Here is a 23,609-nt window from a genome sequence, read left to right on the forward strand (position 1 = left end):
GGATGACCTTACAGGGGGTGCAATCTCAGAGTAAGAGGTTGCCCAGTTAGAACAGAGATGAGGAAGAAATTGTTCTCTGAGTGTGATGATTCTGTGGAGTTCTTTATCATATATGACTGTTGAGGCTGGGAGTTAAGTATATTCAAGACAAAGATAAATATTTAATCAGTATGGGAATCAAGGGTCATAGGGATAAGACCGGAAAGTGGAGCTGATAATTATCAGATCAGCCATGATCCCATTGAATGGTGGAGCAGACTCATTGGTCTGAATGGCCCGCTTCTGCTGCTTATCTTATGGTCACTTCACTGGTTACAGGTTGCCATCCTAAAATGCTCCCTTTACCCTAATTCTCTGCATTTTAATTAGCCAGTAGTCTATTTATGCTAGTATTCTACCCCCAACAGCATGTCCTCTTATTTCATTAAGTAACCTTGTGTGTAGTATGATATTGAATGCTGTTTGGAAATCAACACCAAATTGTGACAGTTTCTTTAGTAACTGTTAACTATGTCTATTTAAAACCCCTTGGCATATATTAACTAGGAATAATAATTATTGTCATTTACCAAATATTAGTTTTATGGAGTTTTATGAACTGAACAGAACATTGTAATTCACAAATTGGTAGTGTCTTTTCATTTTCTCATTTTAAATAAATGCTGCAACCTGTCTCCTAAAATTTACTACTTTTCAATCACCAATGCCGCCGCAAAATATTCCTCTGTTCAAACGTTTAGTACTGATTTTTAAAAATGTATTTCTTTAAAGTCTCTTGTCTCCCCATGCTGCTGCATTGTTCATGATTTCTGCAAACGAGACTGCATTGAAGTAACTTGCTCCCATGCACACCACAGAACCTCATTTTGCCAACATCTGGATGCAGAGTGCTTCACTTAACACTTTTACAACACACTTAATGAAGTCTGACCTCTGATGTAAATACCACAAAGTAAGAATAATTTGTTGATTAGAGCAATGACATATGTTGTTAAAAAACATGTTGCTGGTTTTAAGAATTACAAAATGCAATCTGCATGTGCAGAAATACAAAATGTTGTGATAAAAATCCAAGTCACAATAGTTCTAATTCTTCCATCTCTGCAACAGTATGGGTATTGAAATCCAAATACAAGCTTGATGGCTGAGATTGTGTGCCAGATTCATACTGTAGATTGGGCATGAATTTGCTGCAAGTTCAATATTATGACATTTTAATAGCAACAGAATAGAACCCTGAAATGTTCAATTATTTTTCCTCCATGTTCTCTACAGTTACTCACTATATCCTCTCAGATTCCTCTTTTTTTTTTGTTTTCACGTTCTTTGGGACCATTATCACTTATTCTGTTCCTAGTCATTGTACCACAGGCGGAGCGTTCCCAAACAGTGCTTCATTTCTACCTTTACATTCTCTTCAGAATTTATCCTTGTCCTCATCACACATCTTCAACTGCATTCTAATCCTTAATGACAATGTCCACAGTCAGCGTCCATATCCACACTGATACCAGTCCGTACCTTTATATTTCTTTTATAATTTTGCTTATCCAACCTGCTTTCCTACATGAGCTGCCATTTCCTCCAGTTAAACACAGGAAATTGCTGCAATTCATTGTGCATTGGGGTGAAGATAGTGACTGTTGAGCGTAGTGGCTGGTTCTAAAAATGGACTGCTTTGTATTAGATGGTGTCAAGCTTCTAGAATGTTGTAAGAACTTCACTCATCCATGCAAGGGGATGATATTCCATTACAATCCTAAATTGTGCTTTGCAGATGGTGATTAGGCACTGGGGAGACAAGAGGCAAGTTGCAATACTGAATCCATAGCATCTAACCTGTTCTTATAGCCACATTATTTATATGGCTGGTCCAGTTCATTTTCTGGTCTGTGGTAATCCCTAGGATTGATACTAGTAATAAACATCAGGAGGCAATGGTTAGATTCTTATTTGTTTGAGATGGTCGCTGTGTGGTCATGGATGTTATTTGTCACTTATCAACTTGATCAGAAACTTAGAAGATTTCAGGAGACTATCCAGAAGTTTGATGCAGGAGATTGTCTTTAAGAAGGATCTTGCAAAGGAGAGTGTTGAAATTAGGGGGAGATTGCAAAAGTTTCAGGTCTCTGTAGCCAGCAGTGTGGCCATTCATCAGGTTGATGAAAAAGAAAGAATTAACCAGAGGCAGAGCAAGAGTAGATTTGTAGGAGGCTTTAAATCAGAAATAGAAATAGAGGAAGTGAAGCTCTGAAGGATTTAAGTCAACTTAATACAAGTGCCTTCTTAGGCTGTGCTTTGGTTTGTCTATCCTTCCATACGTCAGTGATTCAGATACTCCTTTTACCACTCTGCATCCATTTCCAAATGAGATCATCAGTAGTCACTGTTTGAACAAATTATTGAAAATTATCACAAATAAGAGAACAAAATCAAAAGGAGTTTTCAATTAAACTGTGATTTATGTAATTTCATTTTGCAGCATTTTGTGGATACTAAGATGCTCCTCTTTAAATGAGCCTGTTTCTGGGTTTCTTGAAATGCTGTTGTGCATCTTTGTAACAGCTGCATAGGTTGTTTTGAACGGAGTGGGCAGGATAACGTGTAGATGTACATTTATTAATGCCAAGCAGCAATATGTTACATAATGATTCCATTGCAGTGCGTAAGAAATGACAGGACCTTTTATTGTTTAAAAATAAGTTGTTCTGCCGTTAAATTTATAGTTTCAACTATAACAGTGTCATTTTGAAGGGTTGATAGAAAATGAACATGCTCTAACTTATCATGAAGGAAAACTAACTGAAACGTGAGTTAGACAGCTGGAAACTGTAGTTGAACTTTTTATATTCGAATAAAGCTGATTCACTTCACAGTACACTTATGGAGATTGGTCTTTGTCATTGTAATTGTTTTCATTCCCATAAGCCTTCAATATACTTAATTACAGAAATGGGTCTGGTTGCTATTGTAAATGTTAAGGTCATATGTTAAGAGTCCAAGACCGTTGGAAAGATCAAATCAAGACACATCTTTTGTGGAGAGAGTTTTTTTTTTGACATACTCAATCTTATTCCTCTCAGACCATGCAATGTTGCAGATGCTCATGTATTCATACAACTAATAGCCACTTTCTTCATTAAACATAGGTCTTAGTGTATTCCTTTTTTTCTTCAAATTCAAAATGTTCATAGTCTGTCCAAAGCTGCTAATTTTTTTTTTCTTTTCTCACATTATTATTCACACCATTAGCATATCCCATGTTTCCCATGCTGTCAAATAAATTATTTTTCCACATGGAGGTAGGGTACAAAGCAATCCATCATCTTAATGCAATATTCCATAACTTCATTATAATACAATAACCCTCTGAAATTATTTGATTTCTTAGGGCAAGCGTTTAATTTTGTAAAGGATTCTGACAATTGGTGACCTAATGCATGGAAACCTGCGTACATGTTTCTCTGGATTTAATTTCTTTGATGTTTATTTGACCTCAAATGTCACCAATCGTCAGAATGCTTTACAAAAAGAAATGCTTGCCTTAAGAAATTATTAGCCTTCTAAATCAACATGTTTTAAATCTTAAAGCTCAAACTCCAAGAAGTTATAAGTGGCATTGGGCCTAACTTGAGTGTGCAACCAGTTCACATGACTAGTCAGATTTCATAACTGGTCTTTTTCTTAACCTTGGGTGCGGCCTCATTTTTCTGAGAGAGCCTGGACCTATTTATTGGGATGCAAACAAACCAAGAGATCTTAGATAAGTAATCTTACTTACAATATATTGATAAGTAAGATTGCTTATCTAAGATCTCTTGGTTTGTTTTTTTTTGCTTCTTTTGATATATAATCCTTTTTATTTAGAGGACTCTGAATCTTGACTATCACTGTCTTGCCTTTTTTTATTTTATAGATCATGCATTTTTTCAATTCTGCCAAAGTTCCCTGACAATATCTCCACCTGCTTTGTAAAGATGCCTGTTGGCTTTTCCTTGGGATACCAATGAAATTTTGCTGTGTCTCTTTTTAATTGAATATATAGGACTTTCAACATGACAGACCTAGCTGAAAAGTACTACATTCTCTTTATTAATCCTTAAACATACTTGTTTAATTTCCACAGTTTCTCTCCCATATCATGAGGTTCTTTAGGTGGCTTCAAAAGAAATTCCCTTTGAAATGCTGTTTGGAGGATTGGTGTAGACTTGATGGGCTGAATGGCCTTCTTCCACACCCTTGAATTCTATGTTTCCCATTGCAAAATTGCTACTTTTTCAGCAATTGATTTAGACTGCCAGAAATTTGTTGTTGAAGCAGCTAAGGAAATTTTCAAATGTACACTTCCTGCTGTAGGAGCATCAAACGTAAATTTTTGATTACCAAGTCTTTCTCCAAAAGCCCAAACCATTCATCTGACTTCAACTTTGTATGTACTGTCAAGAGGTACTTTTTCTGTTCATATCTGACTGTAGGATGGTACTTGCTGCATCCTATCAGGCAGTTCGGTGTACACAACAAGTTCTTTCCAGATTTTCAATTCTTGCTTGGCATCTTTTATCAATTTAGCTTTAATTTGTTAATAGCCACTATAACTTCTCAATCATAGGGACTTCTACTTCTCATGGTATACCTAGCCAATTCTATGGTCCTTTTGTTTTTCAAACTATAAACCCTACTTTTATTGTTCTGGACGACTAATACTACTGTGAGATCTCCCCCTCCTATGTTCAGCGTTCTTTTTACTAGCCTTGAACCTTTTTCTAGCACCATATTAAGTTTCAGACCCATTTTTAGAACTTTATACTGCAATTTCTGGCTTTCTACATCTTCATCTCATTTTACTAATCTTTGGTTTCCTGCCCTCATCTTGCATGTTTGACCAATACTCCTATTTCCTGGTAGTTTTCCCTCTCTACCTGTTGTGGTACTCGTCCATTCACTAACTCTTTTTGACATGTGCCTCTCGCGTCCAATTTTTGGCAATTGTCCTCTTGGGATAATAAGCCTTATCCTTATTATATGATTAGACATTGCTGAAAGAATATTTGGATTTATTTCAAAAACAGTTTGATCTGGACTGGAACCCTCCCCCAATTGCAGTGAATTCCCTAAATGGACTAACCACAGGAGGGCCAATATTGATTCACAAGTTAATCTGCTAAGATTTTTGAAACATCTCTATTCTTACCTAATGTCTTTCACATACTCTATTACTAAAGAAACTTTCTGTATTTATTACTATAATGTTCATATTTTCACACACATATTTAAATTCATGTTTGGGAATTTTCAGTCATTATCACTTTGGAATTTAACTGGTGGCCCCAATTCAATCCATCATCTTGTTTTCAGTCTTTTTTTTATTATTATGCATGTTGTTGTACACACGGCAACTGGATTTAGGAGTTTATGAAGTGCAAGATAAAATGTTTTTCTTACCTTATCCCAAATCTTTAGGTCCATTGCTTCACCTTCATTTAAGTCTCTTGCTACTGGGAGACTCACTTCTGACCATGATGGTGTTCTTCAATTGTTTTCACATTTGTAATTGATCTTTTCTGTATGTTTACTATACTCATTGTCCCTTACTCCTGCATTCTTTAGTTGAATTTTAAATTTGAGAAGATGGGTAGGTAAATTGAAAATGTAGTTTTAAAACAATGAATTTTTTTTTGTTTAAGCTTTTATCGCCCAATGCTATTAACACTTAATTAATATTTTGATCAGACAAGTTGGATCTCGTTAAGGGCAGACAATAATTTCCAGGTTGTATAAACTGCAGATCAATTGACTTTCCAAACCCACTTGTCTTCTTTTGCTCCAAATCCAGTGTCACTTGAGCCATTTTTTATAGATGCCTTTAAAAGTACGGATGTTTCACTGGTTATTACATCTGTGCTGCTGAAAACAGCTTACCCCTTCAATTTCATATGGAATTACTACTCTCTCTTAATTTACTTCAATGTGTTGTCATCCCCAAATTTGAAGCAAGTAAAGCTCTCAAATCCCTTAGCTTCACTCTGGTCCTTATGTGTAAGTAATCTAGATAACATTTTAGCCAATCCACTCTACAAACTGGATGTGCCTCCACTGTCAACCATAACAACATTCATTGCATCAACAAATCAAATGCATTTAAGGGTTGAAGCTTCTTGTGACCAAGACAATCCTTTCTGCTTGTTACATATTATCCTCTTCTCAATTTTCTGTGTTGTATATCATTTCAAAAGTCATCTTTCTCCGTTGAGCATAATTCATTGTATAGTGACATTGAGCTGCATCTAAAATACATATTTCTCATTCTTAAGGCATTCCTAATAGAGTCATAGAGATTTACAGCACGGAAACAGAACCTTCAGTTCAACTTGTCCATGCCATCCAGATATCCTAATCTAATCAAATTCCATTTCCCAGCATTTGGTCCACATCCCTCTAAATCCTTCCTATTCATATACCCATCCAGAAGCCTTTTAAATGTTGTAATTGTATCAGTCTCAACCACTTCTTCTGGCTGCTCATTCCATACCCATAGCACACTCTGTGAATACGTTGACCCTTAGGTCTCTTTTATATCTTTCCCCTCTCACCCTAAACCTATGTCCTCTGATTCTGGACTCCCCGACCCCAGGGAAAAGATTTTGCCTATTTACCCTATCCATGCCCCTCATAATTTTGTAAACCTGTATAAGGTTCCGACGCTCCAGGGAAAACAGCCCTAGCCTGTTCAGCGTCTCCCTGTAGCTCAGATCCTCCAATCCTGGCAACATCCTTGTAAATCTTTTCTAAACCTTTCAAGTTTCACAACATCTTTCCGATAGGAAGGAGACCAGAATTGCACGCAATATTCCAACAGTGGCCAAACCAAAGTCCTGTGCAGCCGCAACATGACCTCCCAACTCCTGTGCTCAATACTCTGACCAATAAAGGAAAGCATACGAAACTCCCTCTTCACTATCCTATCTACCTGCGACATTACTTTCAAGGAGCTATGAACATGCACTCCAAGGTCTCTGTTCAGCAACACTCCCTAGGACCTTACCATTAGGTGTATAAGTCCTGCTAAGGTTTGCTTTCCCAAAATGCAGCACCTTGCACTTATCTGAATTAAACTTCATCTGTCACTTGTCAGCCCATTGACCCATCTGGTCCAGATCCTGTTGTAATCAGAGGTAACCCTCTTCGCTGTCCACTACACCTCCAATTTTGGTGTCATCTGCAAATTTACTAACTGTACCTCTTATGCTCGCATCCAAATCATTTATGTAAATTACAAACAGTAGAGGACCCAGCACCGATCCTTGTGGCACTCCACTGGTCACAGGCCTCCAGTCTGAAAAATAACCCTCCACCACCACCCTCTGTTTTCTACCTTTTGAGCCAGTTCTCCCTGCATTCCATGAGATCTAACCTTGCTAATCAGTCTCCCATGGGGAACCTTGTCGAACGCCTTTTTGCAGTCCATATAGATCAAATCTACTGCTCTGCCCTCATCAATCCTCTTTGTTACTTCTTCAAAAAACTCAATCAAGTTTGAGAGACATGATTTTCCACGCACAAAGCCATGTTGACTATCCCTAATCAGTCCTTGCCTTTCCAAATACATGTACATCCTGTCCCTCACGATTCCCTCCAACAACTTGCCCACCACTGAGGTCAGGCTCACTGGTCTATAGTTCCCTGGCTTGTCCTTATCACCCTTCTTAAACAGTGGCGCCATATTTGCCGACCTCCAGTCTTCCGGCACCTCACCTGTGACTACAGATGATACAAATATCTCAGCAAGAGGCCCAGCAATCACTTTTCTTGCTGAGATATTTGTATTATTAGTAGTCACACATGAGGTGCCGGAAGACTTGGAGGTTGGCAGACATGGTGCCACTGTTTAAGAAGAGTGGTAAGGACAAGCCTTATAGTTCTTTAATTCCAGTTGATTCTCATAATTGCCAAAAGTTATCTCATCATTGCTCCTTTTGGTTAGGATCCTTCTTTCATATTGATGCTTAGGCCTCATGTCTGGACAGCCTTTGAATACTTCATTTTTTTGTTGTATGTTGTCCTATTTTGTGTCATTAAAGCCGTTTTACCAGGAAGCTACTAAAGCTTCAGACAGCTGTTTCAAAAGTGTGTTTTCTTTAATTCATTCACAGGATGAGGGTATTGCTGGCCTGGCAACATTTATTGCCATTCCAGAAAATCATAAGTTATATACATGGCATTATCGCTTCCTAGTGACTTTGCTTCTAGTAGGAAGCGGTAGTGCCATGTACATAATTTTCTTAGTAAAGAAGTAACCTATTTCTACACATCCACTTCATTTTCCCATTGATCATAAGTTTTAGTTTCACAAGCCATTCGTGAGAAAATTATATCTTGATACTTTTCACTTGGTTTCAGCCATTCATCTCCAACTGCCATTTTTCCACTGAAAGAAATTTCAGTTTCCATCCCTTGCTACCACTGTTTTAATAGGATTCAAGCCAGTTTGCGAAATTGAAATCAAGACATGTGAACTCCTGTTGAGAAACATAATTTCTTGGGAGAGGGTCTTTTTGCAGCACAGTAGTGGTGTCCCTACCTCTGGACTGAGAGACGCAGGTTCTTCACGCCTGACCTTCTCATTCCACACCTAGCATTAATTATACCCCTATTTGTTTGTGCTCAGACAGTTTGTAGCCCCTGCCTGTTCCTTCTAAACTTGAAAGAAGGTTGTTAAGTTTGCTAATGTGATTAATCAGATTTATGCATTTATCCTATCTCAGGATGCAAATACCCAAGATAACGGCAATTTTTTTCACACTCAGCTGTTGGTTTCTAGAAATAATCAATGGTGGGAGGGCTTGTAGAAACCATTGCTAGAAGAATCTATGGGATTCAAATTGTTTGCAAAGTAGACTTGAAAGAAACTTGAAAGATGTGCAGGACAGGTGAATTGGCCATGCTAAATTGCCCGTAGTGTTAGGTAAGGGGTAAATGTAGATGTAGATGTAGGGTTACGCTTCGGCGGGGCGGTGTGGACTTGTTGGGCCGAAGGGCCTGTTTCCACACTGTAAGTAATCTAATCTAAGTAATCTAATCTAATCTAATCTAAACAAGAAATTATTTTGGAAGATGTAAAGTGAGGTGTAAATGTTGAATATCAAATTAAATTCTCAAATACAAGAACAGTCTGGTTAGCCTGTAAATGATACGTTGTAAATTTTCATAATTGTTTTCCTAATTCTGCTAAACCCAGTATTTTTTTAGTTCCAGTCTGTATAAAACACCTTCACAGAACATTGTTAGAATGTGAGCAGAATTATCAGTAGTTGAAGATGTGAAAGTCTTCTAAAGCCAGTTATTTAACATTTCCTACAATTAATAAATCTACAGTATGTGTTTGCACTTTTAACCTAAATTTAGTTAACATATGGAAAAGATGCATTTATAAATTGACTATTTCTACTGTGACCCATGTCCCTGATTTCTCTCTTGCTGCTGCATCTCAATTGAGCTGTTGAATTTTGGCTACCTGTTACTCAATTGCACCAGTAGGCACTTAATTTTGTTTAAAATATGGCATATTAATGTCACAACTCTTTTAAAATAGTTTTGTAGTTCAAATGGAATCTGCATTGCTGTTAAGCTGCAGTTATACTGCAAGTTATCTACTGACACCTGTTTTCAATGGTGAAGATGACAGACTGTTTATCATTTTGAATAATTGCAGGCAAATTAACACCCAGATGCAGTGAGAATGGATTTGGACATCTGAGCATTCATAGCAGATAATATTTAACTTTGCAGCAGTAAGAATGTCTGACTGCTTTCTAGGAATTTCAGAAACATTGCAGTTTAAAATTTTGGACATTATCATGAGGTGCAGTGTACACCCAAACTTTCAAACATTGTTGTGCTAGCAAGCAGATTTGCGGTGCAATGAATGTGAACTCCCAACTCCTGGAGATATTTTGACTGCCTTGGTTTAATACACTCAGGTGTCAGATGGGACCTGCTATTATCTCCACTTTACAACAATGTGAATATAACAGCGCTAATGCTTTATGATCAGTAGGAATACAGTTCTGTTTCACTAAAATTTCCTTGCTGTTGATGAATCTAGCAATAAAGGAAAGGATGTGAGACAGCTAAATTTAAGTAAACTAACTTCTTAAAATAATTGAAAAATAAATTTGATTCTTATCTTTCCTGCAAGGTGCAAATCCTTTATTTCTCAGTATGCAAAATGGATTACATATTTCTACATTGTAGTGAAAAGAATTAGGGTTTGAATTTTACAATAAAAATTATATATAATAAATATGAACATAAATTTTAAGTTGTGCTTTATGTCTCATTCAGAATGCACTCTGTGCTATTTAGCATTAGAATTTTATGGTTTATTAGATCCTAAGAAAGGACTTTGAACAGGCATTGTTTCAGTAGTTATATAGTTTGAAATCATTGCAAGGTATTTAGTGGAAATTCAGTTTTCAGCGTTTGCTTTTTATCTGCAAATTAAGTTGTCATTTGAAATAAATTTTTGGCTATGTTTATAATCTTAGAAGAAAATGTGGCTTTGATTTTACTCTTAAAATATGTTCGTCATTTAGACAAGGCTTTCATTTACCGCCCTTGTGACTGAACAGTCTGGACGTCAGACTCAGACAGGCAGTTGTTTCCTCCTTAGTTAAGTAAGATTATGTGAAATAGATGCAAATTAGGTGATTTTAGTCAATAGAATGTGGCACATAAATTTGACTAAGGGACAGAATAGTAGTGATTCAAATTCTATTTTTTAGTTACTGATTCCCGGTTGATGCTTTTTATGCCAGAAAAAATATTTTACTTCCAAAATTAATTTCCATTTAGAAAGTGCTTCTCCTGTCAGAATTCTGAAGAGGCAAATTAAAAAGAGACCAGCAGATTTATCGGATATTTGCTCATAATCTTAAACTTGTATTCATTTTTTTAAAATTAGCAACTCAGTGCAAGTAAACAAAAAGTTTTGATTTATTTTGCATTGTTCATGTCCACAGATATTTCACAAAAGGACTTTCACAATTGTAATGTAGGCAAGCATGGAAGTCAGGTCAAGCAACCATGATATTTGTTTGTCAAAAGTGACTTGGACCTCTGTAATTTAGTATATATGAAATGATTTGCATCATTTCTAATAACTGTGCATACTATATAATTTTTTTTAACTTTATACACGCGACAGCACAGATAATTCCTATGGTGTTCAACACTGCGTGTTTTAGTTTCTTGTAATATTTGCAATATAAGCTTAGAGTCCAACTCCCAAACTAAAAGTAATCAATGAACTTTGCATTGCTGAAATATACAATTTTATTTTTTTCCACATGTGTGGTCTTTTTCAAATGCTGCTTCATGAAACATCTAAATTCTTCTACTGAGGGAAGTGGAAATATGCCATATTACAAAGGGTGAATTCATTTTTCTTCAAATAGAAAAGATTCAATTGCAACATAATTGGAACCAATGTGAAGAATGTGGTAAGTTATGAGCACGCTGTGAATTAGTGTATGGAGCTTTGTTGTAGCGTTTCGTGCTGTAATTCCAGACCGCTATTGCTGATAATCCAGAGGCACAACACAGACATCTGGTTTCCTCTTTGAAACGTGGGTAAAATTGTTCTTTTACCAATGAGAGTCAAATCAAGAGCCTGCTCTGATTAAATTGACAGTTTTTAAAGCTAGTCCCTTGACTGTGATTTAACCGAGTAGCTTGTATTAATGTTCTTGTAACACAAAATTCTTTATCAAATATGAAAACAAGCACAACTTTATGTAAAGAAACTGTATTTTGCTATATTAATTTGTTTCACTGTTAATGATGCTGCCATTGAACTAAAATGCAATCTTTGAACAGTTTACTTCCTTGAATATTTCAGTAGTTGTTTCAGCAAGAACCATGGTAACTACATATTAACTGTACAAGTCAATCAGCACAGTTAGAAATATCATGCAGTGTAGTGGTTGGTGTTCTTGCTGACTGAAAATTCAAATGCTCTTGCATTCTTTAGAGTTGGGGGTATGGGGGTATTTGTACACAGTCCAAACCCATGCTTCATGGTTTTTGATTTGACCCTGCACCACCTTGGTCATGGAATTATGACAGAACAGTAAAATAGCTCTTGCTGATAAACTTGAGTGCATTTTATTGTTTGCAGCTTTTATTTATAAGGTATTTATTCTCGCTTTTTTGGTTACCCGTGTTCACTCTGTGAATGAAAGATATGTGATCTCCCAGGCTTCTCTATCTTCTTCCACTCCCATGTGTTCACCCACCCCCTAACATTTCCTGGTCTGGAATTAACTGACCAGGTTTGTGAAAGTGTCACATCTGTTCCTTGTCCTGTTTGTTCAGTCAGGGTTGGGAACCTCTTGTGCAGTAAATTGTAGATTTCAATCTGTGCTGTTTATGGTGGGGGGCCAGCAGACCAACTTGTACTATCGAATTGCCCTGTCTTGTGAACTCTTTAGTTATAACATTCCCTTGAAAATTCACAGCCTAAGATAATATTTCCAATATTTACACCATGCTTAAATTTCACTATATTATACAAATATGTTTATGAATTTGTTAAGGCAAAAGTGCTGACTCTTAATGTAATGAGGAGAAAACTAGAATATGTATTCATTTCCATTTCCTATGCTGGAGGAATAATTGAATTACATCTTGCGAGATCTTATGTTCAATGTAAGTTATTGGTCTGTAATGTTTGCTTTTGGTTTTTAAGAACAGTTGAGGTGTTTTGAGAAATTCTTATGACTATACTCAAAGGTGCGCCACCCTTGAGGGGAAAAAAATGCTTTTAGGCTATCTCCCTTTTCAGCATACTGTAGAATATGTCATTGGGCAATTCATTGGGGCACAATGAATGTTATATGGTTCACTGCTGATAATCCTCCTCTTATACAAGCAAGTTTCAACCATCCAATTATCGAAATTAAGCAAACATAACTGCCAATAAAAAGAAAATTAGAATTCATAATTTTTAAAAAAATATTCACAGGACCTGGATATCACTGGCTTATCCCTAGACTTCCTCGAGAAGGCGGTGGTGAGCTGTCTTCTTGAATCATTGCAAATCTTTTGCTGTAAGTAAACCCAAAATGCTTTTAGAGAAGGAATTCCAGGATCTTGATCTAATGACTGTGAAGGAATGACCATAGCTTCCCAATCAGGATGGTGAGTGACTCAAAATGGAACTTGCAGGTGGTAGTATACCTCTGTGTCTGTTAGTCGTGTTTCTAAATGTTAGTGATCATGGGCTCAGCAGGTTGTCTGAGGATCTTTAGTGAATTTCTGCAGTGCACCGTGTAGATCATACACACTGCTGCTACTGAATATAGATGCTCAAGAGAGTGGATGCTTGTGGATATAGTGCCGGTCACTTGGGCTGCTTTGTCATGACTGTTGTCAAGCTTTTTGAGTTTTGGAGAGGCATTCATCCAGGCAAGTGTGAAATATTCCGTCATGGTCCTGACTTGTGCCTTTGTAAATGATAGACTGGCCTTGGGGAGTCAGGAGGTGAGTTGCTCATTGCAGTACTTCTAGCCTTTGACCTGCTGTTGTAGCCACTGTGTTTATTTGGCTCGTCCAGATCAGTTTTTGGTCAATAGTAAATCCCAGAATGTTGACAATGAGAGATTCAATAATGATAATGCCATTGAATGTAAAGGGTTGATTGTTAGACTGTCTTTTTATTGAAGAAGGTCAATGATTGGGACTTGTGCAGCACAAATGTTACTTGCCATTTCTCAACATTCTCAGCATAAAAATAAAACAATAGACAATAGGTGCAGGAGTAGGCCATTCTGCCCTTCGAGCCAGCACCACCATTCATTATGATCATGGCTGATCATCCTCAATCAGTATCCTGTTCCTGCCTTATCCCCATAACCCTTGATTCCACTATCCTTAAGAGCTCTATCCAACTCTTTCTTGAAAGTATCCAGAGACTTGGCCTCCACAGCCTTCTGGGGCAGAGCATTCCATACACCCACCACTCTGTGAGTGAAGAAGTTTCTCCTCAACTCTGTTCTAAATGGCCTACCCCTTATTTTTAAACTGTGTCCTCTGGTTCGGGACTCACCCATCAGTGGAAACATGCTTCCTGCCTCCAGAGTGTCCAATCCTTTAATAATCTTATACATCTCAATCAGATCCCCTCTCAGCCTTCTAAACTCAAGCGTATACAAGCCCAGTCGCTCCAATCTTTCAGCGTAAGATTGTCCCGCCATTCCGGGAATTGGCCTCGTGAACCTACACTGCACTCCCTCAATGGCCAGAATGTCTTTCCTCAAATTTGGAGACCAAAACCGCACACAGTATTCCAGATGCGGTCTCACCAGGGCCTTGTACAGCTGCAGAAGGACCTCTTTGCTTCTATACTCAATTCCTCTTGTTATGAAGGCCAGCATGCTATTAGCTTTCTTCACTACCTGCTGTACCTGCATGCTTGCCTTCATTGACTGATGTACAAGAACACTCGGATCTCTTTGTACTGCCCCTTTACCTAACTTGACTCCATTTAGGTAGTAATCTGCCTTTCTGTTCTTGCCACCAAAGTGGATAACCATACATTTATCCATATTAAACTGCATCTGCCATGTATCTGTCCACTCACCTAGCCTGTCCAGGTCACCCTGTATTCTCCTAACATCCTCCTCACATTTCACCCTGCCACCCAGCTTTGTGTCATCAGCAAATTTGCTAATGTTACTTTTAATACCTTCATCTATATCATTAATGTACATTGTAAAAAGCTGCGGTCCCAGCACTGATCCCTGCGGCACACCACTGGTCACTGACTGCCATTCCAAAAGGAGGCCATTTATCACTACTCTTTGTTTCCTGTCAGCTAACCAATTTTCAATCCATGTCAGTATTTTGCCCCTAATACCATGTGCCTTAATTTTGCTCACTAACCTCCTATGTGGGACTTTATCAAAGGCTTTCTGAACGTCCAGGTATACTACATCCACTGGATCTCCCTTGTCCATCTTCAGAGTTATATCCTCAAAAAATTCCAGAAGATTAGTCAAGCATGATTTCCTCTTCATAAATCCATGCTGACTCTGACCTATCCTGTTACTGCTATCCAGATGAGTCGTAATTTCGTCCTTTATAATTGACTCCAGCAATTTTACCACCACTGAAGTCAGACTAACTGGTCTATAATTCTCTATTTTCTTTCTCCCTCCTTTCTTAAAAGGTGGGACATCATTAGCCACCCTCCAATCCGCAGGAACTGATCTTGAATCTATAGAACATTGGGAAATGATCACCAATGCATCCACGATTTCTAGAGCCACTTCCTTCAGTACCCTGGGATGCAGACCATCAGGTCCCGGGGACTTATCAACCTTCAGACCTAACCGTCTCTCCAACACCATTTCCTGCCGAATATAAATTCCCTTCAGTTCAGGTCCTTCAGCCACTATTACATCTGGGAGATTGCTCTAAAGTACCAATTCAACTCTTCTGCCATTTCTTTATTCCCTGTAGTAACTTCGCCCAGTTCTGCCTTCTAGGGCCCAATTTTAGTCTTAACCATTTTTTTTTCACATACCTAAAAAAGCCTTTACTATCCTTGTTGTGGTTCTGTTGGCCGAGCTGGGAATTTGTGTTGCAGACGTTTCGTCCCCTGTCTAGGTGACATCCTCACTGCTAGGGAACCTCCTGTGAAGCGCTTCTGTGATGTTTCCTCCGGCATTTATAGTGGCTTGTCTCTGCCGCTTCCAGTTGTCAGTTCCAGCTGTCCACTGCAGTGGCCGGTATATTGGGTCCAGGTCGATATGCTTATTGATTGAATCTATGGGTGAGTGCTATGCCTCTATGAATTCCCTGGTTGTTCTCTGTTTGGCTTGTCCTATAATAGTAGTGTTGTCCCAGTTGAACTCATGTTGCTTGTCATCTGCGTGTGTGGCTTCTAAGGATAGCTGGTCGTGTCATTTTGTGGCTAGTTGGTGTTCATGGATGCGGATCGTTAGCTGTCTTCCTGTTTGTCCTATGTAGTGTTTTGTGCAGTCCTTGCATGGGATTTTGTACACTACATTGGTTTTGCTCATGCTGGGTATCGGGTCCTTCGTTCTGGTGAGTTGTTGTCTGAGAGTGGCTGTTGGTTTGTGTGCTGTTATGGGTCTTAGTGGTCGCAGTAGTCTGGCTGTCAGTTCGGAAATGCTCTTGCTGTATGGTAGTGTAGCTAGTCCTTTGGGTTGCGGCATGTCCTCGTTCCATTGTCTTTCCCTTAGGCATCTGTTGATGAAATTGCAGGGGTATCCGTTTTTGGCAAATACGTTGTATATGTGTTCTTCTTCCTCTTTTTTTTTTCTTTTTGCAGTTCTGGTGTACAGACAACAGCCAGGGAATTCCTAGAGACATGGCACTCACCCATAGATTCAATCAATAAGCACATCGACCTGGACCCAATATACCGGCCACTGCAACGGACAGCTAGAACTGATAACCGGAAGTGGCAGATATGAATCACTATAAATGCCGGAGGAAACATCACAGAAGCGCTTCACAGGAGGCTCCCAAGCACTGAGGATGTCACCTAGACAGGGGACGAAACGTCTGCAATACAAATTCCCAGCTCGGCGAATAGAACCACAACAACGAGCACCCGAGCTACAAATCTTCTCACAAACTTTACTATCCTCCTTTATATTTTTGGCCAGTTTATCTTTGTACCTTATTTTTTCTTTGCATATTACCATTTTAGTTATCCTCTGTTGTTCTTTAAAAGCTTCCCAGTCCTCCAATTTCCCACTCATCTTTGCTATGTTATACTTTTTCCCTTTTGTCTTTATATGGTCCTTAACTTCCCTCATCAGCCACATCCACCCCTGCCTCCCCTTAGGATCTTTCTTCGTTTTTGGAATGAACTGATCCTGCATCTTCTGCATTATATACAGAAGTACCTGCCATTGTTGTTCCACTACCATCCCTGCTAGGGTATTGCACCATTGAACTTTGGCCAGCTCCTCCCTCATAGCTCCATAGTTCCCCTTATTCAACTGAAATATTGTCACTTCCATTCTACCCTCTCCCTTTCAAACTGCAGATTAAAGCTTATTATATTGTGGTCACTAGCTCCTAATGGCTCCTTTACTTCAAGGTCCCTGATCAAATCTGGTTCGTTGCACAACACCAGATTCAGAATTGCTTTCTCCATGGTAGGCTCCAGCATAAGGTATTCTAAGAATCCATCTCAGAGGCACTCCACAAACTCCCTTTCTTGGGGTCCAATACCATTCTGATTCTCCCAGTCTACCTGCATGTTGAAATTCCCCATAACAACTGTAGGAATATCTTTGCAACAGGCCAATTTCAGCTCCTTATTCAACTTACACACTACGTCCAGGCTACTGTTTGGAGGCCTGTAGATAACTCCCATTAGGGTCTTTCTACCCTTAGAATTTCTCAGCTCTCTCCATACTGACTCTACATCCCCAGATTCTAGGTCCCCCCGTGCAAGGGACTGAATATCATTCCTTACTAACAGGGCTACCCCACCCCCTCTGCCAGTCAGTCTGTCCTTATGATAGCACGTATAGCATTGAATATTCATTTCCCAGGCCCTGTCCACTTGAAGCCACATCTCAGTTATGCCCACAACGTCGTAACTGCCAATTTCAAAATGAGCCTCAAGCTCATCCACCTTATTTCGAATGCTTCGTGCATTCATATATAATATTTTTAATTTGTAACTCCCCTCACCCTTCCCTATCGATCCCTATTTCACTTGACCTTACGGCATGATCCTTTTTTGAGTTTTCTGCTCCATTGATTCTGTTGTCTTTCTTGACTTCTCTTGTTCTAAATTTCCCTTTAACTTCCTTCTTAAACTTCCAGTTTGTCCCCTCCCCCCCGCTATTTAGTTTAAACGTAGCTGTGTTGTAGTGGCAAACCTATCTGCCAGAATGCTGGTCCCCCACCTATTAAGGTGCAACCCGTCCCTCTTGTATAATTTATCCTTACCACTAACCATACCTCAGAGATCCAAGAATTTAAATCCTTGCTTCCTGCACCAGTTCCCCAGCCACACATTCAAGTCCATTATCTCCCTGTTTCTGTCCTCTCCAGCCCAAGGAACTGGAAGCAAACCAGAGATAACCACCCTGATGTCCTGCTTTTCAGCCTTCTTCTGAGTTGTTGGAAGTCCTGCTGTAGAATGTCCCTCCTCTTCTTCCCAACGTCATTTGTGCCGACATGCACCACCATGTCTGGCTCTTCACCTTCGCCCTTGAGGATTTCCTGCATTCTGTCTGGGATGTCCTTAATCCTGGCACCAGGAAGGCAACACACCATCCTCAAATCCCGCCTGTTGCCGCAGAAACCCCTTTCAATCCCTTTCACTATGGAGTCCCTTATTACCACGGCTCTGTGTGATGTCTGACTCCTCGGCTCTGCCTCCACGCCAATTTCTGATTGACAGACCTGACCGCCTCTCGGACTGGCAGTGATGTCTGTCTCTACGGTTTCCCAGAGATTCAACCTGTTCCTGACACCCAGGTACTTTCCCTGGGGTCTCTTGCACTTGTCTCATCTCTGCCTTCCTCATTATCTTCTCCCTGCTACTCTCTTCTGGTATGCTCAGTGTAATAACCTCGCTGAAGGTCCTGTCCAGGAAGATCTTGTTCTCCTAGATGAGCCTGAGATCATCTAGTTCTTTCTTCAGTGCTGCTATATGCTCTGTCAGAAGCTGAACGTGTACACACTTTCCACAGTTATACGAGCCAGCTACATCAGAGTCCTTGACCTCCCACATCATGCACGCAGTACACAATCAGCTTGGCAGTCATGTCTTCAACTGTGGTGTAATCACTTCTCTCAACTTCTTTGTTGAAGACTCCTGAGCCAAAGACTGGCTCTTTTCTCAACAGAAACTTCCCTCGACTCCTGTGTTTTGTTGCAAAGCAAGTTCAGCATTTGTAGAATGTTGTGTCAGCCACATTTGTCTATATGTCATACAGTTAATTCCTTTTCAATTTAATTTGCATATTTATACTAGTTTTGTTTTTATGCTGTTAATTGAGAGAGCAATGTTGGTAATGATACCAGGAGAAGGACCTGCTCTTCTTGAGTGAACACTTGATGATCTTAAAATCCATCAGAAGCACTGAAGCTGACAAAAAGAACCTTAGCTTAAGAATTGAATCAAAGAATTCTACCTCTGACAATTCTTTCCTGAAATGTTAGCATACGTTATGAGCTCAAGGCAAATATAGAGTTTGATCTCTTAGCCTTCTGACCCAACGATGCATGCTTTTATTAACTGATATCATGTACGCTGGGCTACCCTTCTTAACTAGTTAAGACCATTTCATGCAAATGCAGAAAATTTACATGATATTAATGTGAAAAGAAAGGAGCAAGTGATCCTCATATAAATAGTTCATCAGATTTTCCAAAAATTAAAAGGTATACAGGCAACGGCAGCCCATAATACTCTCTGAATAACTTACTCAAATGTTGTTTTTAAATTTTTCAGCTGTGGATTAGAGTTTATGCCCAAATTCTTTGCTGCATAAAGGCTTTGTAGGAAATGCAGTATTTCATCAGTATACTGGCTTGTGGTTTTGACACAACGAGTTGGATGTATGAGTTGCATAATTATCCATATTCTATCATTGAATGTTAAATGTAGAGGGTATCTTAGGAGAGCCTGTCAGACAGCATCCAGAGAGCAGGCGAATAGACATTTCGAGCATAAGGCCTTCGTCATTCCTGATGAAGGGCTTATGCTTGAAATGTTTATTCTCCTTTGGATGTTGCCTGACTGGCTGAGGTTTTCCAGCATCACGCTCTCAACTCTGATCTCCAGCATCTGCAGTCCTCACTTTCTCCAGATGTCTGAGGAGAGTTGACAACCTTGTTACCTGTACATGTATGGATGGATAAATATGAAATATCGTTACCTCTTCATCAGGACTGTGCTGATTTTTTTTTCCCAGAAGAGATTTACGTGACATTGAATTTTCCATTCACTGTTAATGAATTTATTTTTTTACCATCATGTGCAAGACAGAGATGTTTAGTTTGTTACCTATAGATGCTTAGTCTGCTTTGGACTTTGTTGTGGAAAATGAGTGACTTGATTGCGGTTACAATGATGTCCAGAGTCACTTTGGTGAATTATTTAAACCTTGGAACAAATATCAATGAAAATTTTCTCATGGTATTGAAATAATTGTACAAAACAGGGTGAAGACTATTTTATGATTTTGTTCTTCTTCATGAGAGAAGTATTAATTTGCAATGCAACCTTTTTACCTTAAAAGTGTTGTCAGTATTATGTATGGAAAATCAGATAATTTATTTAACTATACCTCCAATCTCTGGATTCATTAATTTGGAGCCAATGGATCACAACTCATTTGGTTTGTTATAATCATCTGAACTGTTAAGTTGTATTACTCTTTGCAATAGAACAGCATGAATAGGTGGAGTCAGGCTCCCACGAACCAGGCTTTTAATTTAGTTTTTCAGTTTTTGGGAGTTTTGAAGTTGGTTGTGGAAGCTGCCATACATTTCTCTCATCCAGAATTTTCTCTTTGTGTTGTTTTCTCCTGGACTGGAGAAACATCGCATGTGAGACAATCGATTTTACTGAATTTGTCTTTGCCAGGGGTGTGTTAATGGGCTGTTACTATATTGGAGCAGTTACGATTTAATAGTTAAATAATCTATTATTCTGTTTAGTTTTCCAACAAAGTTAGAGTTATACCAATTCCTCTGTATTTTGTTTATTCTTACACTATAGTTAAAGTACAAAGTGTGTTTTGCTTAAAGCCTAGTAGTGTTACCAATTGAATTACGTCTGGAACACAGCACCTTACACTTGGCTTTTAAATTAAATAAAAATTAGGGTCTAGGCTATCTCCTTTACATATTTGAAGAAGGCTTGGTTTGGTCCATTACAATAGGTACTAAAGTAGGTCATTTAACCTGTCAAGGCTGCACCATGAGCAAAGCTGTTTCTGAATGTAGAGATTTAAGGTTTTATGCCCATCACAGGAAAGCCTGTACACCAGTGAAGCCATTTAGCTAATCAACTTTTATAAATTATGCTACTTCAGGGGCAGAGTGGAATTCCTGGAATATTTAATTTTCTGATTCATGGTGATGTGGATGCTTACACAGAAGAGTTTGGAAATCTTGTAGGTCTTTTGTGATGCATGTTGACAGGTAGAAAGAGTAAGCGGTTAAGCTTTCATGTCACTAGCATTTTTGTAAATATGTAACTTGGAGTGTTGTTCAACAGGCTAAAATTTGAAACTTCACTTGCTTTAGCAATTTCATCATTAAATTTTCTCTCAGAAATTGAAACTGAAAAATGATGCATCAGAAAATATCTTACTGGTTATTCTTGTGCTTGTTATTGATGTTTTGTTTGAATATTTATCAACACTGGATTTGTTTGTTTTTCTCATTTAAAAGGATGTAAAATTAGATTTTAGTATCAGCATATTGATTTGCCTTGAATTAATTGAGGCATATTCTTAAAGAAGATCCTGCAAAGGCAACAAAATATCCCATTTGGGCAATTCAACTTTGGGAGCCGAGTGTGAATTCTTACAAGTTGACATCATTTATAATATATTTCAGTTGAAGTCATTATATCTCCTCCTGGACATGCTTGAAGGATATCTTGACAAAATACCTATTCATTTGATATGCTGGTTCACTGATCTTGTTTTAAGTAAGAAATGTGGTTGACCGGAACATTGAAAGAAGTTGACAAGCAAATATTTTGTTGTGGTTTTTTAGTGACACATTTTCATATCTTTTTCCATCTGGAGGGACTTGGAGACGACAACAGTGGTCAGGTGGAATCCAGACGTGCCCATCAGCAAAACTGTAGGTGAAGCCTCAATTTTTGTTTCAACTGTACACTGAATTAAATCAAGGGCACTAGATGATGAAGAATAAGATAGTAATTTCCTCGAGCAATTCCTGTATTCTTCTCTGTGCTGGAACAAATTTCAAGCAGCTTGTAATCTGGTGTTTGAAACCCAAGCATCTTTCCTTCTATTTCTTTTCTGGTTATGGGCAATGATGACAAGATTGCAATTGCCCATTCCTGGCTTCCTAAGAAGGTGGTGCCAGACCTTCCCTTTAAACTGTCGCAGTTCTACTGATGCTCCTACGACAGTGTCGGACAGAGAATTCTTAGATGAGATTTAAATAAACATTTATCTGTTTTTCTAACATGTACTGTGATTTTGGAAAGTAAATTTACATTGAAAATTTGCAGGGAGTTGACAGGCAGCAGTTGTCATGGAAGTTTTTAATAAAATGATAGTTTCTTATGCTTAAAATTTACAGATTTTCTGCACATTCGTAATGGCTTGTGAAAAGTGTACCCTATGCTTTAAAAGCTTAACTGTAGTAACCATAATTCACAATTGATTTCAAGCAAAATCAGTAATAGTAGAATATTTGATGGTATTTTATTGTGTGGGCAAAGACATTTGCATTTCTTTCAAATGTTCCTCTTAGTTTTGCTGTTTTTTAGATATGGACTATACAATATGTAAGAAGGAGTAGACAGAAAAGTATATTTTAAATGTACCAGCATAGCACTTGTGGGCATTTAGATGAGTATCTGCTTATCTGATTTCACATGATGCATTAAGATGTGGGTAAACAGAAAAGAAAGCATCACCTCACAGAAATTATATATTCTGATCCCTGTATAATTAAGTGAATGAAAGCCTACTAACTGAAAGTTTCTAAATTAAAAAAAGCTTAATATTTTCCAAAGACACATCTAATTTACTAAAGACTGTCAAGGAATTTTTTTTTTGCTACATATAATTTTTGAAACTACCTCTCAATTCTTCACTCAAGGACTAGTTATAACTTACTGTTTAAGTATGACTGGCTATAAATTCTCACTGTTTATTGCTAGATCTGAAGGGGGAAGAAAAGCTACAAGTTACTAGCATGACAGAAATGGACTGTGTCAACCGTATGTTATTTTTAAGGATTGGTCTTGAGCTTGCTTTTCTCCAGTGTACGCAGAGGTTTAAAAAATGAAGAGAGTCTGTATTGACGATGTTGGCTCACAGAGCAGCCCATTCACTCTGTGCAAAGCTCTGTTGAATAGAAGTTCCCAAGGCAATACTTGCATGTTTACAAAGATAATAAGTGAGAACCTTTAGTCACATTGCTAGAAGCATGGGTATTGGAGAAATTGAAGAATTGGCTGCAAGGAGTCATAAAACCAGTATTTGTAAAATAATTTATTATCTCGTTTAAATAACATTTCTATGCCAAAAATAAACACTTGGATTTATTTGCCTCTTTGACCAAATTAAAACATCACAAGATTTTGCCTAAGGAAATTTCTGGACAGCTCGGAAAAATGACAGGCATATTCAGAGAAAAGTCCATCTTAAGGGTTTTCTTTAAGTAAGGATTTTAGAGCGGATAGAAGAATGCAGGAGTATAATTCCTGGCTGATCATATTGGAAGTGAGGAAGGGCAGACAAGTCACAAGAGAAGATGTATCTGCTAGGATTTAGGAATGAAATGATGTGGGATTGAGTGTAATTATGAGAGGAATTTGGGTGATTTGAATTGGT

At 38.4% G+C, this 23,609-nt stretch overlaps 1 protein-coding gene across 4 annotated transcripts in view; it reads left to right on the plus strand.

Moving 5' to 3' along the window:
* The window catches only part of mtor (mechanistic target of rapamycin kinase), a 356,079-nt gene that overhangs the window by 165,938 nt on the left and 166,532 nt on the right, over window positions 1-23,609 (plus strand). For 2 of the 4 annotated variants that reach the window (XM_072586719.1, XM_072586720.1), the window contains exon 29: window positions 21,790-21,879. The exons of the other annotated variants lie outside the window; for them this stretch is intronic. In XM_072586719.1, coding sequence (XP_072442820.1) covers window positions 21,790-21,879 — 90 coding nt within the window. The remainder of the gene's footprint in view (window positions 1-21,789; window positions 21,880-23,609) is intronic. 4 annotated transcript variants of the gene reach the window in all.

The sequence above is a fragment of the Chiloscyllium punctatum genome, chromosome 16 (genome assembly GCF_047496795.1).
Source record: "Chiloscyllium punctatum isolate Juve2018m chromosome 16, sChiPun1.3, whole genome shotgun sequence".
Classification (NCBI taxonomy): Eukaryota; Metazoa; Chordata; class Chondrichthyes; order Orectolobiformes; family Hemiscylliidae; genus Chiloscyllium; species Chiloscyllium punctatum.